Below are 14,912 nucleotides of genomic sequence, written 5' to 3'. Positions count from 1 at the left end.
TGTATTAGCTGAGGGTAGAGCTGTCAAGATAAATCAAACACAGGAAAGAAGAGACAGAGAGAGGGCTGCAGCTATATACACATACTGTGGCACAAGAATCATTCATATTCAGCATACATATTCAGTTTATCTTCCTATTCAGTGCACAAACAACTCAAGTATATAGAGTTTTTTACCATACAGATTGTATCAAAGCAGCTTCACAGTGATAACATGAAAATAATACAACAAAGTTTGTTTCTAGAAGAAAATTGCGTCATCGTCCACCTTAAGTAAGGCAGATCAATAATATTGTTGAATATTAAATGTCCCCAACTAAGCAAGCCAAAAGCCAAAGGCAACAGTGGCAAGGAACCAAAACTCCATCAGGTGACAGAATGGAGAAAAAAACCTTGGGAGAACCCAGGCTCAGCAGTCGGGGGCCAGTTCTCCTCTGGCCGACGAGCGAACAGTGTATGATTATGATTCAGGCAGCGTTACAGGTCAGAAGTCAGATTGGATCAGAACATTCAGAATATTTATCCAGTTCCATCAAACATACAATATATTACAGTGGTGTCCAACAGTCTGTGACCACTTCGTTTTTCATGTTAAAGTCACCATGAAAGCAAAATAGACAATTCTTGTTTTTTTTTGTTTTTTTATTGAATATTGAAGTGCTTATTATAATTGATTTATCTGTACACAAATTATTTATTCGTTTCACTTAGATCATCACAATAGGAAAGAAAAGACTACCGTACCTCAACTTTCGTTTCATGCCGACATTAGGTTTTAATTAAATTTTGGGGATTTTTAAACTGTGAGTGCACACATATTTGAAAAGATAAAAAGTAAAAAAATAATAATAAAAAAACTTGACTTTTTAATTCATAAAAACCATAATGTTCTGATATTCTAAGAAGCTTATTGACCTTGACACAAAATTACAGTATGAGTGTGATATCATATCAGTTTTATGGCTTTCTTCATATTGGTTGCACAACCTAAACAGATTTATTTCAAATATTATTAATATAAAAAACTGCTTCCTTTTTATTTTATTTTTTTTCTGAAAATACCTATAAAATATTTATTTATCAGTTCATTATTAAATCAGGATATCATTTTAATTCAGAAACATGTTGATCATAGTACAGGTGTATTGAAGTCATTGCATGTATGAATTACTTTTTTAAAAATATTTTTGAATAAATTAATGGATCCAGACACAATGTGTCATGTCATTTCATCAGGTTAAACAGGCATACAATGACATCAATCTCTCTCTCTCTCTCTCTCTCTCTCTCTCTCTCTCTCTCTCTGTGTGTGTGTGTGTGTGTGTGTGTGTGTGTGTGTGTGTGTGTGTGTGTGTGTGTGTGTGTGTGTGTCATTGATGGATCAATGTCACTGATACATAAATGAATGTCACTGATACATAAATGACACTCAATTTTGTACATCAATGATGTATTTCGCTGCCCTTCAAAACATGTTGAGCAGTTGCCATGGTGCATTTTATCAATCCAGGGGTTGGGCAGGCAGAGACACACCTATATCCTCTCAGGAAATATTTGATCTATCAAATACTGATGTTACTTAATGTTAACACGCATAGGCATTCATGAAATAGCTACTCAAAGACATACACATACAGTTCTAATGCGCCAGATTCATAATAGTGAATGAATGAGAAAGTAGCCTAGTAAATGTGCTTTTGTCTCTGGCTATTCTGTGTAAAAACAAACTATTTAAAAACACAAAATAGTGATGACCAGCATGTCTGGCACTTTATGAAGACATCAGATGGCCACCAACGTTCTACATGGCTGTTTGATTATGAATGCGTCGTTCAGCATGGTCTCTTCTGAAAAAGAATCGTTCTGAATGGAATGAAGGTTTGTACCTAGTACAGGATCATATTTCTAATCTGTGTGTCACATTTCCATCTTCATTTCAAACAAGCACAGAAGTCATCTGCTTTAAGCGGAAACCTGAGGTTATTCACACACGCAATGAATCTCCGTTGTTAATCAAAAGCCAAATAAATAACCTACTGAGTAAAAACCACGAAGAGTATCTAGATGAATCAAGGCGCGTTCTCGTGTACGCACACACGCGCGCTCCCGCTCTCTATCTCTCTCGCGCTCTCGGTGACCGTGTGCAAACTATTTCCACAGTACTATAAATAAGGCTGCAGAGTAGATAGTCTCACACCAAAGGCGTGGCAGTGTGCAGGTGGACTCCATCTCAACTCTATTCAAGCTGGACTTTTCTCCTCTGAGGAACTAAATCACCGCAAACATGCCTAAATGCCCCAAGTGCGAGAAAGAAGTGTACTTCGGTAAGACTCCAGTGAAATATTCATATTTACATACAGTCTACTTTTTTACTTTAAGGAAAAGGATGAAAAGACGGTCAAAGTAGTGTTGTTGTATAATTTATTATAAATATTTCGATGTTTAAATGAATGTGTAAACTAGTTTGAATGCAACTGCACGAGGGATTAATCAGGAAGAGAGATGTCAACTGATGCATGTGGACACTATTTCCTGCTTGAAACTTTTGCAAAACAGCCTTCACAAAATTAGCTTGTGCAGACATGTTTGCAGCAATAAAACCGTTATGAAGAATAAAGTATAGAAAAAAACTTTGAATAAACTATTTTAAATGTAATAGAGAGTTGCACAAGTGTTGGGTTGTAGGCTACTGTATGTTGTTGTAGGGTGGTTAGACTAAATCTTAATTTAGTTTTGAAATACAGAAAATATATCATACTTTGAATGTGTCATTTACATTATTTTTTATTTATAATAATAAAGAAATAATAATAACATAAATACCAGAGAGGGGTCAGCACAGCCGAGGCTAACAATGCAAATGGCAATGTCAAATTCGGCTTTACATTGTAAAGTAACCTTTTTGCATTGTGTATTCAAACAAACTATTTGAATAACTTCTATACTGTGAAGGCAACAAGACAATGGTTTAAAGAACTTTAGGCTATTATTTGGCTATTATTTGAATCAGATATGTATCTGTAACAAAGAATTACAGGGAAATAATATGGTAAATGTATGGAAAATAAAAATTAATTTGTGAATATTTAAAGTTTCTGAGCATGCCAAACTTCTCCACCGAGACTCTCATACTGCAAGTCTGGGCTGTTTTGTCCAGACCATTCTACTTTTTTCTTCTTTGCTATTAATGAACATTTGTAGCCAATATAAACATGCCAGGCTGTTTGTGGTAGGTTTCCATCATCCAGCACTGTAGTTACCGATGTTTTTATTCACTTTGAAACTCAAAATCGATCTCTAAAAAAAATGCCAAAGCCAGCATTTAATTAAAAGTTTAATCTGGTATTTATATAATTTACATGTACATTTTCTCTGAAGTAAGATAAAGCCCTTATACCGCATCTCACACCATCATCCATCCTGTTCTTGCTAGTGTTCTCTAAACCTGTAACTTTTCCATCTTACAAAACTGCCTCATGTGGCTGGTGCTGGTCTTTCTTCACTCTGACTTATTTAATGTTCGTATGGAAGCATTAACAACTGCAGCCTCTCAGAGATGAAAAGAGAAAATCCACCGTGAAGATATAAGATAGAGATTAGATACTGGTATAATCAAAATAACATAATTTTCCAGCTTTTCCAAAACTGCAAATAAAAAGTGGGTGTTCTGAAGTGTAATTTCAATTTATATATATAAGTATGGCATAACTCAAAGGCACTGAAAATTCAGACGGAAAATTTTGTGGTTCGCTTTCACAGATTTGTTTTAATTACAATACTTGCAAGTTTATAGGTAAAGTGTGGCATTATTATTTTTCTTTATCAACATCAAACAGATCTGTAATAATATAATAATGACAGTTTTAAACAGGTTTCCCAAACACTCCCCTCAAACTTCTCCTATTGGTCAGTCAAACAGATAGTACCGCCCCAAAATCACACAGTTGGTATGAGTCACTGTTGCTCTGTCTGGCTGGTCAGGACGCTTAAACAAACAGAGCAAAGTTTTGATAGTTTAAATTCTGAGTGGAAATATGTTAACATTGAAAAAAAATCACATTTTAGCTACTCTGAAATGTTTATTCTGAGAAATAAAAAAATTCTCTGCAAGTAATTGAAAAAAACATTTAAAATAAATAAGATATTAAATCATATTAATAATGATAGTTGTTATTTTTATTATTATTACTACTGTTATTTAATGTTCCCCCCCCCCCCCCCCCCCAATTCCTTCTTCTTTGCATGAGAAACAGTTTCTCCATTTATATGTTATGTAACAAAACACGCAGAATAAAGACGGCAGTAATTCAGCTGCAGATTACAAATCTCTGTGTTGTAGACTTTACACCCAGTCTAGGACACTTTGCATTGATAAAGAGCATTAACAGAGAGAGAGAGATTACTGTCTCCTCTGTGTATTTGACTGAGGGAAGTTAAGTAATTACTGTCTTAGGTGTGGCTCAGATGACCAAACTATTTCTTGGCAGCACTGCAAGGGCCCAAACCCATCCTGGTGAATTCCTTTCGGCCTTGTTTGTCCTTTAAAAATGTTCTTTCTCACATGGACCATTGATTCTCTCCCAGTATGTCTGGATCATGAGTTCACAGTCCAGTACTAAACAAAAGACTTTCCTGTGTCATCCACCGTAGTGTGACTGACTAGCTGAGCTGGGATGAGTATGACTCTTATTACAGCTGTTGCTATATGCAATTATAGCCGCTCACGGTAGTCCATAACAATGGGAATTATGTAGTGTTATGTGTTATCCTTCAACACTCTGCCTACTACATAAAGTATGAAGCATCACTTGGTGTCTGGGGTCTTTGCCATCACCTCATCACATTTTTCACATGTATGTCACAGATGGGAACTGTTAATCTGCTCTATGTCCATCCTTTGGTTTCTGCATGCCAAACAAAGCTCTTCTCTTGAAGCCATAAATCTGACATCTTTCAGAGTGGTCATGCTTTCAGACAGTCTTTGGCGTCCATGAGATATAGATGCTTGCCCAAAACCTCCCTCGTAAAAGACACGATCGAGCACCTCCCCTAACTGGAGACGCCTGAGCATGCATGACTTTGTCTTCCCTTCCCACTTCTTTTATGATGTTCATCATGAGGGTTGTTTGGAGAAATCTTTCTGCTGAGGGCTGCAGATAAAGACTTCTTTATGGACCTTTTAAAGGGAAAGGGAGGAAAGAATTCCTCTGGGAGTGTCCTGCATACAGCGTCCACACCCACCCATGTTCTCGCCGTCATGAGAACACAATAATCTGACAAGACTTGTAGCGCGCTGGACTGCAGAGAAAATCTGCCAGATTTGAGACTTCAGATTGAGCTTTGTTGACATTAAAAGCTCATCATGACTTTAATTGAACTACATAATGGCTCCAAATCAACTCATTTTCCCACGTCTGATTGACTATGTATTCCCCAGACTCTTTTTGTTAAAACAACTTTACGGCTAATGAGTGATCATTTAGATTCTTCCAAGCTGTCGATGAGGTCATAAACTGGCCCAGATGGAAACAAACATTCTGCATTGACTTTTTAGAGGAAATCTTTGCACTTCAGATAAATGGATTTAAACGTTAAACTGTGTTAAATAAATATCCTATTCCCACCAATGATTCCAACCAAAATTTAAAACCTCTATTTAAAGAGATAGATCATCCAAAAAAATTTATTCAGTCATTTTTCATTCACCCTCATGTTGTTCCAAACCTGTTTGACTTTCTTTCTTCTTCAGAACATAGAAGAAGATCTTTTGAAGAACTTTGAACTGTTTTTGTCTATTCAATGGAAGTCAATGGGGTCCAAAACAGCACTGAACTACATTGACTTTCACTCATTATAAGTCAGAAAAAGTCAGAGACGTTGTTAAAAATGTCGTTTGTGTTCAATGGAAGAAAGTCACAGAGGTTTTAAACAACAAAAGTAAATGAAAATTGAGTTTTCATTTTTGGGTGAACTATCCCTTTAAATATTTATTAAACAATTTACATATTTTGGCTAAGAACTGGCATCACTGGAGGGGGAAGGGGTTGGTACAGTACCTTTAAAGCCAAATATTTAACTCCCTGGGAATTGATAAAAAATATAGCCTACCTCGAAATGCAATTTAAGTCACTTTGGTTAAAAGCGTCTACAAAATGCATAAAAAATTAAATAAATAAAGAATAAGGGGCTGGGAAATTTAGTAAATAATGTGCACTGCAATTCTGCAGAAATCAATCCATGTTGGCTTATGTGGTTTTATGAATCAATTATGTTTATCATTAATGTTTCAGCGGAGAGAGTGTCATCACTTGGCAAAGACTGGCATAGACCGTGTCTGAAGTGTGAGAAATGCAACAAGACGCTGTCGGCTGGCTCACATGCAGAGGTAAGTCAGTAGCAGAATTACACACGTACTGCCAACCTCTTACTGGGACAGATTAATGTTCCAGGCAGACTTAATGGAGTCCAGTTAACTTTTGGCATACTTTTACCTTACATAAACACTTCAGTGGGTTGGGCTGTCAGAGTATTATGTCTTGAGGAAGGTCTTGCATAATAGCCCCCGTTCAAGTCCGTTAATGTACTGACTAATGTGTTTCACCTCACAGCATGAGGGGAAGCCCTATTGTAACAACCCATGCTACGCTGCACTCTTTGGACCTAAAGGTACGTTCCTACAATGCATTATTTTACTGTGCTGTATAGGGTTACTGTTAAACTAGAGTATCACATGACATAGACCACTGCTTCACCTCATAATCACATGGACTGGGGACAGCTGTGGGACAGTACAATCTCTCATCCCGTGAATTTATTCAAATTTCTTGCATTATCCAGTGGTACTTAATGCAAATGTCTCCCTTACACTTATCCAGAGAGTTTTTTTTGTGTTTTTAATTCTCAGTGTCCTAAAATGAATGTTTAATTTTAATTCTCTTTTTGCCCTCAGGTTTTGGACGTGGCGGCACTGAGAGCCACACATTCAAATAGGCAATTGCACAGGTGAGTTTACAAAATAAAAATGATCAATTTAACCTATACTTAAAGTAGATGACGTGACATGCACTAACTGTACTCTTCTTTTCCATTTACAGGCTTTGCTGACTCCATAAGCTTGATTTTAGAAGAGCTTGATTTTTGTTTTTTGTTTTTGCCACTATTTTTATCCACATATTGTTAAACCAAAGACAAAATGACCAAGCCATGCCATGTTTTAGAAAGTACTAATTTGTATAATCTGTTTTTATTTTTTTGAAATGTTGTCTGCTATAGCAGCACACAATGATGTTTCATTGGGGTACTAGTCAAAGACCTCTTTATAAATAAACTGAACATTATACATTAAATGTATGTTTGAAACCTCTTCTTGTCCCTCACATTTTTTCCTCAAATGAAATGATGAAATATATTATAAATATCTTTGTCCATCCATGAAACAAATTTTTGCATTGTTTTTTTATTTATTATCCTTTTGACACGGACACTTTGTTTGAAATCATTCCGATTGATGAATCTGAACATAGTGTTTACTTGAACACTAAATAAAGTCGGGTTGATGTGTGCATTTATATGTCACAAGCTTTAAATCAGAATTGATCTTTTGACACACAGACACTGCACAAATATACAGAGTTTGGCACCTACTTACCATTCTCCTACCACTGCTTCTTTTCTTTGTTTTAAAAAGCAGACTTAATATCGATCTATTTTGGGTCCTAATCAGGAGACGTCAAGCACACAAAGCTTATGCAGTGCTGCTTATATTACAGTTTTTTTCGATTGCTTTAAGCTATACTGTGTAGGATTTTCTCCCATCTAGCGGTGAAATTGTTTATGACTACCAACTGAATATTACTTTCTAGCCCCTCCCATTCCGAGGGCGTTTTAAGTCCTACGGTGGCCGTATTATTTCAAATCTGCCGGCAGTCGCGAGTAATCTCCCCCTCGCATTCGTCACGGTGCCACTGAGTGTCAAAACGCGAAAGGCAAAGCTTGAATTTCCAGGTATGTCCCTCTTTGGCTAATGTATTTTCAAGATGGAGGCGCAACATGGCTGCCGCCATTCGAGCGACTAGTATGTATTCTGAATTGCAGATTCTACGCTTACGAGAATACTTGATTAGTTGGTAGAAGTAATTACACATTAATAAGCACATATCATTTTGAAAGAACAAAGTGTTTTTTGCTAAGAATCAACTTAAAAAATTACACAGTGTAGCTTTAAACACATTTCTTGAAACTATGCCTCGAATTCTCAAAACACAGTAAACACAAATCAATAACCTCTCACCCAATTCCCCAAACATCCTATTTTCAGGTCAAAATGAACCATTCACTCTTGCTGAAAAACCAAACTTTGCCCTCAGACATCGCACACAAGCCCTCACAAACACACACACACTACAACATAGTCTTACATACTGGTACAATAAATTCAAAACAACATTTCCAAAACTTCTAAGTTATGTTGCTTGTGGTTTCCCCCCACAAACCCCCCTCCCTTGTTTTTCGCCTACTATATAGTAGGGATGTATGCGATTTCGGACGAAGCCAACTCATTGCGCTATTTTTGTGTCACTGCACATACGCAGAACGTTCCAGTTTCGGTTTACATTTCCTATCGAACTGATTAGAAAAGTTTTAATTCACATCTTACAAGATTTGGCCAATTCATTCCGACTGATGTGGTTACAAAAGGATTATTAGGGCCCATGTCAGTGCAGCTAATGATAGTTTCCTACACATTTGTGACAAAATGTGTCACTTAGCCTATAACATCATATATATGATGATACATCATGATTTTGTTACTTCTGTTTTCATTTTAGTGTGAAAAATATTTCACGTGGAGAAGAAGAAAAGCTTTAGGCCAAAAACTGGCGATTTATTATTATTTTATTTGGCACTTGGCGAGTGTTAATATTACCCCCTTTGCCCCACCATACAAAATGGCTCTTTAACAGAGCAATTTCCACTTTGAAAGGAGGTGAAGCAACAGATGTTGAGCTTATATTGAAAAACTAATCATCACTGACACAGTTCCAAAAACATGAAACAGATTCATGCAAGCAGTGCTAATTTAGAGTAATGCCTCAGAGTCCAGCCACTTCCAAATCATGGCAGACCAGGAAACAACCTGCCTGAAGGGTTAATCGGTAACTATTGAATTATTTAGAATACCCTTATATGGTAACATACCAGAATGAACACATGCTGAATCCCACATACATTTTGAGGTGACTAGCTTCAAAAGGGAGTGTCACTTCCAGTCTGTGACTGTTTGACTTGTGTGCCTACACCCCTTCAACTCCTTCCCACCATCCAACACAGATCGGCTGATGGCGGGTCAGAGGACAGCGGTCGCTATGGTAACAGACACAAACAAAAACCAACAGTGAGTGACTTGGCCAAGGCTCAGCATGTCTCTCTTTAGCATTTGCCCCTGAACAACGATCCTTTATCATGGTGAGATCTGGAATGAAAGAATGAGACAGACAGAAAGGGGTTGCTCCCTGCATTGCTATTTAAAATATTTTTCAGAGAAAGAAGTATTGAGCGCGCACATACTGAAATGCATCTATTTTTATAGTAATTTAATTGAGATCACACAGCTGTGCAGGTTAGCCTACACACCCTCACACTTGCAACCCACAGGAAGGAAATTTCAGATTTTTCGATGCAATAACAGAACTGAAACTATTATCTGTGATAAACTTGCATACCGGTATACATACTCAAATAGAGAAACTGCCAATTAATCTAAATTTGCATGGCCTTGTATAGCCTATCAAGCTCTCGCTTTCTTCACTCATCGGGGTTGCAACGGCAGCACAGTTTCCTTCAACGGTTTTATGAAAGGATATTTTTCAAGTTTCCTTTGGTGAAAGTGACTTTAAATGGGCAAGCAGTACAATGCAACGGACCAAAGGGGATTATTACATTTGCCCAAGAATAACACTGCCGTTTTATGTGTTATTAAGATGCTCAGAGTCACGAGTTATGGAATTCATATAAAAGTTTGTAGCCAACTACATGGAACAAGTAATAGTACATACCGTTTCCAGCACATTTCAGCTTATCCTCTGTTTTAAAAATGACATTTTTACCACAGCACACTACTTATTTTCTTTTCGGTTTCTCAAATGGGCCTTTTTACAAAGCATGTCCCTACTTTGTCTTTTCAGTTTTAGTGCTTTCCCTGTACTGTAATAATCTGCAACATGGTTACTTATTTTTTACAGAAAGGAAGAAAAATACTACCAACATTCTTCAAAATATCTTTCTTTGTGTTCAGCAGCAGAAAGAAATCCATACAGGTTTGAAACAACTTGAGGGTGAATAAATGAATTTAAATTTTTAAGTGAAGTATTATAACTTTAAGGATGCTCTTGGGTTGTTGTATACCATGTTGTGATGGGGTTGCTAAGGTGTTGGGAGTGTTTGTTAGCATGTTTGTAAGCAGTTGTTAGGTGGCCCGAGTCGAAGGATCCACTTCAAAGTCTATCTGAAATTCGGGCTTACGTCCATATGGCTCATGTAGCCTAAATATATAGTTTTTTGCCTGTTCCATGAAGCCAAAAGCATAAGTCTGATTAATTAGAAAAATAATAGCACATCTCTTCTGAACAACATGAATGATTTTAAGTATCATACATGTCAAAGTTTAATACTTGTTTGAGTAATATAATGGGATTAGAGTGAAAATTCTTAAGATTTTTTTGTGGGGATTACAAAAAGTTATGCAGCTAAAACTTAATAATCAACAATAAGCATAAATTATTACTGTGTGATTAGTTTCATTGTGCAGAGCTCAGAGAAGCTGTAACTAAAGCAACGATAGACCATTCAACATGGAATGAATTTTCCAAAAGGTTTTCCAAATAAATCTTTCAAGCGCATAAATTTGTCCGAGAAAGTACAACAGAGTTCTATTGATTGCAGACAGCCCTGCCAGAATGTGACATGAGGGAGAAGCTGTGGTTTGATGTTGAATCTGGTCCTCGTCTCTTTTGGCACAACATAATATTTGTTGAATTAAATGTTCTGTCCCTTCAGTCTGATCTTATTGTATCCACCCTCACTCACTCGCTGCTCTCTCCTCACAAACGGTGAAGCAAGGCTGGAAGCAATCTGCTGCGATGAGCTGCACATTTCTCATCGTGTTTAATGAGTCAGTCAGTGTGTGTTAATAAGAGTGGAGTGAGAGAGGATCTACGGGCACCTGCGAGGTGTGAGGGGTGCACATCTGTCTTTCTTATTGTGTTAATTAGCAAACAGGGTGGGCTTCCTGCAAAATCCCAGAGGCCGGATGTGATAATATCCTTGCACTATGTTTGCACTATGTTTGAAATATAGGATACTTACACAATACTGCACATTATACACTCTACACTGCATACTATTTTTAAAAAATAGTAAGAAAAACAGTGGATATTATTCCAAAATGGATCCCTTTGACATTCTGTAATAAATTATGGTAAACTTCTATAGTGGAATCTACAGAATCTACAACAACTTTTTTTTTTTTTTTGCGTTTCCATTTGCTCTAATAGCAAATGAATTAAATATGCACGCAGCAGCGTTAACCAGTTCTCTGTAATTTTATGCCATAGTAATAAAAGTATACAGTTTATAATATGTAATATATGATAACAGAATACTGTTATAAATGTAAATAATTTTTTTTAATGAAAATATAAACAAAAATACTAGAATAACTGTGGAAACGCATTCTGTGAAAAGGGTCCATTAGACTGAAAATGAAAGATAAAATTCAAGTCCGAACTCCTCCCTGCAGGCAGCCTCCCATTGTCTTTTACACGGTCCTTCTGTTAAGAAAGTGATAAAACAAGATGGGATCCAGTGCAAATTACACTATAATTGTAGGTTTAGTTGTAAATATAACGGGAATTTAACTGCAAGACTTTCCCTCTGGTCCACTACCTTCTGAGTATTTTTCCCCCAAGATGCAATGTGTCTATTAAATTAATTACTAAGAGAGGTTATACTCATTAAACAGTACACAACACACACACACACACACACACACACACAGCAACTGTTTATGACTCAGTGGATATGTTACATTAGAAAAACAATAGTGTACATGATATTTTCTGGAGCAGGTGAATCATAAAAAATCTGTCAAAAGTAAGACAGTAAATATGACCTTTTTAATTTAAATTTAAAATATATATATATTTTTGTATGGTGACATTATTTGCAAGAAAAATCTCATTCTTATTACAAAAATGTGTAAAAAAAAAAAAAAAAAGATAGTATTTGTTGTACTAATTTTATGCTGTTTTCCATTAAAACATTAATACAAGTTACTGTATTATGGTAATGAGAATCACCACTGAAAATAAATAAATAAATATAAATGGTAATCAAAATACAGTAATTTTCTTTATATAATTTCTCATTGATTTCTTTTTTTTTCTTTTGAGCTTCAGCAAAATGTGACCTGGCAACCTGATTTCATTAGAAAATGTACTGAAACATGATTTTTAGAAACAAGTATGAAAGTCCACCCCTAAATACACACTCATAAGCAAATCGTACAAAAAAAAAAGTTTGAGATCCTGCAAAAATCTACAAAAAGATCTTACAAATACAAATTTGCCACCAATTCAATTCAAATTGCAAAACAGTTATGAACTGCCATGAGAGTGTGTTGAACCTAAACATTTTTTTTTTTTTTTTTTTTGAGATTCAGCCAGTCAGGAGATTCATCAAACATCTGTTAAGTGGATCTGTTTCAAGATTTATATATTTAAAGCAGCTCTTCCTCCATACACTTCAAGCGTGATTCCACAACTTTCCACAAAATTACAGGACCACTCAATCTGATGCCAGTAAACATCTCTCTTGTATTGATGTCTTTTTATAACATGCCCTGAGGGACATCAGGCCAAGCGATGGAGATTTGTGGGCTTTCCACTGATTAATGAACAAACCGATCAAATCTGTTACAAATGGCCATGGTGGAATTTCCTCCAAACACACTTTACCTGAAGTTTGCATTGCAGACATTGCAGATTCCTTTGTGTATCCTTCTATAAGACAAAACTGATCCCCTATGATCTCTGACTGCTTCCATATGTTGTCTAAGAAAAACTGCAATCTTCTCTCGACAGAGATTATGTTGGCCATATTCTCTCTGCATCTCTTCCAAGTGGGTGGAAAAGGGAGAGAGAATGTGCACGAAACCACCTCACACTGTTCTCGTTTGTCTCTCCCAAAATCCCCTGGTGCACACTTTGAAATACATCAGTCAGTTCTTTACCTACACAGCCCAGAATCTGCACAGAACCGCAGCAACAGTCAACACACCTACGAGAAGTTTCTCATCATCGCAACAAACCTCAGTATGTGGTGGATGTATGATTGGTGGCTCTGGTCAGTGTGCAGGTGGTGTTTATGTGTTCTCAACATTTCTTTGTTAAGACAAATGGTTTTGGTTTTGCAGTAAAAGTTTGCTCTGACTTTTCATATGCACGCATGGCTAAATACAGCTCTGTGAAACGTAGGCCTACCCTTTCATTTGAAGGTATAAAGTGACATATTTGTTTGTAATACTCTGTTTGTTTGCACATATTTAGCTAAGATGAATCTTGTTAATCTATCGGAATGTTCTGGACAAAATTACATAATTGGTTTCCATCTGCATGGATGCTTAAAACAGAAACAACTGGATACTGTCTATGATTGCAAGATGTCATGAAGGTTTATTTGGAAGATCTTGGCGCCACCCAGTGGTAGAGAAAAAACGTTTGAAATCCCGAGCAAAGTTAAGCACAATTAACTGTGTGTTATGTGAATCATGTACACACACACACACCGTTTTGTTTTATTCAGAAATGCAGTATGAAATGCAACGCCCTCCACCCCCAATGTTTTATTTCTTTATTTCATTTTACTGTATTTGATTTGATCTGGTTATGTGATAAGGTTCTGACGTGTTAAGCCTTCCATGTCAGTCTTGTTTTGTTAAAAACTGAAATTTACGGCATTTTGTTGTATTCATAGTTTTTAAGAATATGTTAATTTAGTTAGACACAAATTAGCACCCCAAAGTCTAGTTATCATTCGATTTGTAAAGTTAACTCCTTTCATTCATCATTATGGAATACTTTTCTGTTCCAAAAAGGAACGGGAATCAATTTGGTGAGTCTCACATTTAACATTTCATTATTTGACATACGCACCTACTTCAATGTAGGCCATTTTCGGAGAGGCTAGCAATAGCAAGCTAGCTTTGAAATAAGGTCTCACCCTCCCTTCAGAGCCTCCTTCAAAACACATTAACACACAACAGGGTGCAAACAAAAGCGTCACGAGAGACGGCGTTAAACTATGTCTCAAAGCACATAACATTACAATAATAATGAACATAAACAACTCAAAGAGCACTGACCTGTACCACCTGACTGCTGCAGATTCAATTCCGCATTGATAGTGCCATTGAAAACCATAAATTCGAGTCACGACTGGGTCACGGGTTTCCATCTCTTCCCAATAGTGGCGAAAGTAGCGTCGTTGTTTTGGTTCAGGAGGAACAGTAAAAGGTGGCTGCTGTTTCGGTTGCGGTGCTCGGTGACTGATGTCTGTCAAACCATCCAAACATGAAATGTGATGCTGTTGTGTGATCTCTGCACGAGGAAGATGTGCAGAACTATGAAAATACATACTTTGACAGGCAGGTAGGACATCGTATCATTGCATTCGGTCCGAATTGGACAAACGTACGCCTTCCACAGATGATATATATAGATATAAATACATTTAAACCACACTTAACTTAGTGATTGCTATCAGGATGCGAGACTTTCAACCAGCTTGACAAAAAAAAATGTATTGAACAAATTGCCTACCCTGCATTTAAACTTGCTATGATGTTCTTTCAGTAAT

General features: G+C 36.6%; 1 protein-coding gene across 1 annotated transcript; it reads left to right on the top strand.

Annotated features, from left to right (window-relative positions):
- Positions 1 to 1,918: 1,918 nt before the first annotated feature.
- Positions 1,919 to 7,362, top strand: crip1 (cysteine-rich protein 1). Its single transcript, XM_079852961.1, has 5 exons — positions 1,919 to 2,323; positions 6,290 to 6,384; positions 6,608 to 6,665; positions 6,949 to 7,001; positions 7,094 to 7,362. The coding sequence occupies exons 1-4, from the start codon at positions 2,284 to 2,286 to the stop codon at positions 6,987 to 6,989; spliced, it is 234 nt and encodes a 77-aa protein (XP_079709087.1). The 5' UTR covers positions 1,919 to 2,283; the 3' UTR covers positions 6,990 to 7,001; positions 7,094 to 7,362.
- The last annotated feature ends 7,550 nt before the right edge of the window (positions 7,363 to 14,912 follow it).

This window comes from Squalius cephalus, assembly GCF_949319135.1.
Source record: "Squalius cephalus genome assembly, chromosome: 20".
Lineage (NCBI taxonomy): Eukaryota > Metazoa > Chordata > Actinopteri > Cypriniformes > Leuciscidae > Squalius > Squalius cephalus.
This window is presented reverse-complemented; position numbering and strand designations above follow the sequence as displayed.

Coding starts and splice junctions, on each gene's coding strand:
- crip1 (XM_079852961.1), top strand. CDS start 2,284: ATGCCTAAATGCCCCAAGTGCGAGAAAGAAGTGTACTTCG. Junction 6,385..6,607: donor CGGCTGGCTCACATGCAGAG/GTAAGTCAGTAG, acceptor TTCACCTCACAG/CATGAGGGGAAGCCCTATTG. Junction 6,666..6,948: donor TGCACTCTTTGGACCTAAAG/GTACGTTCCTAC, acceptor TTTTGCCCTCAG/GTTTTGGACGTGGCGGCACT.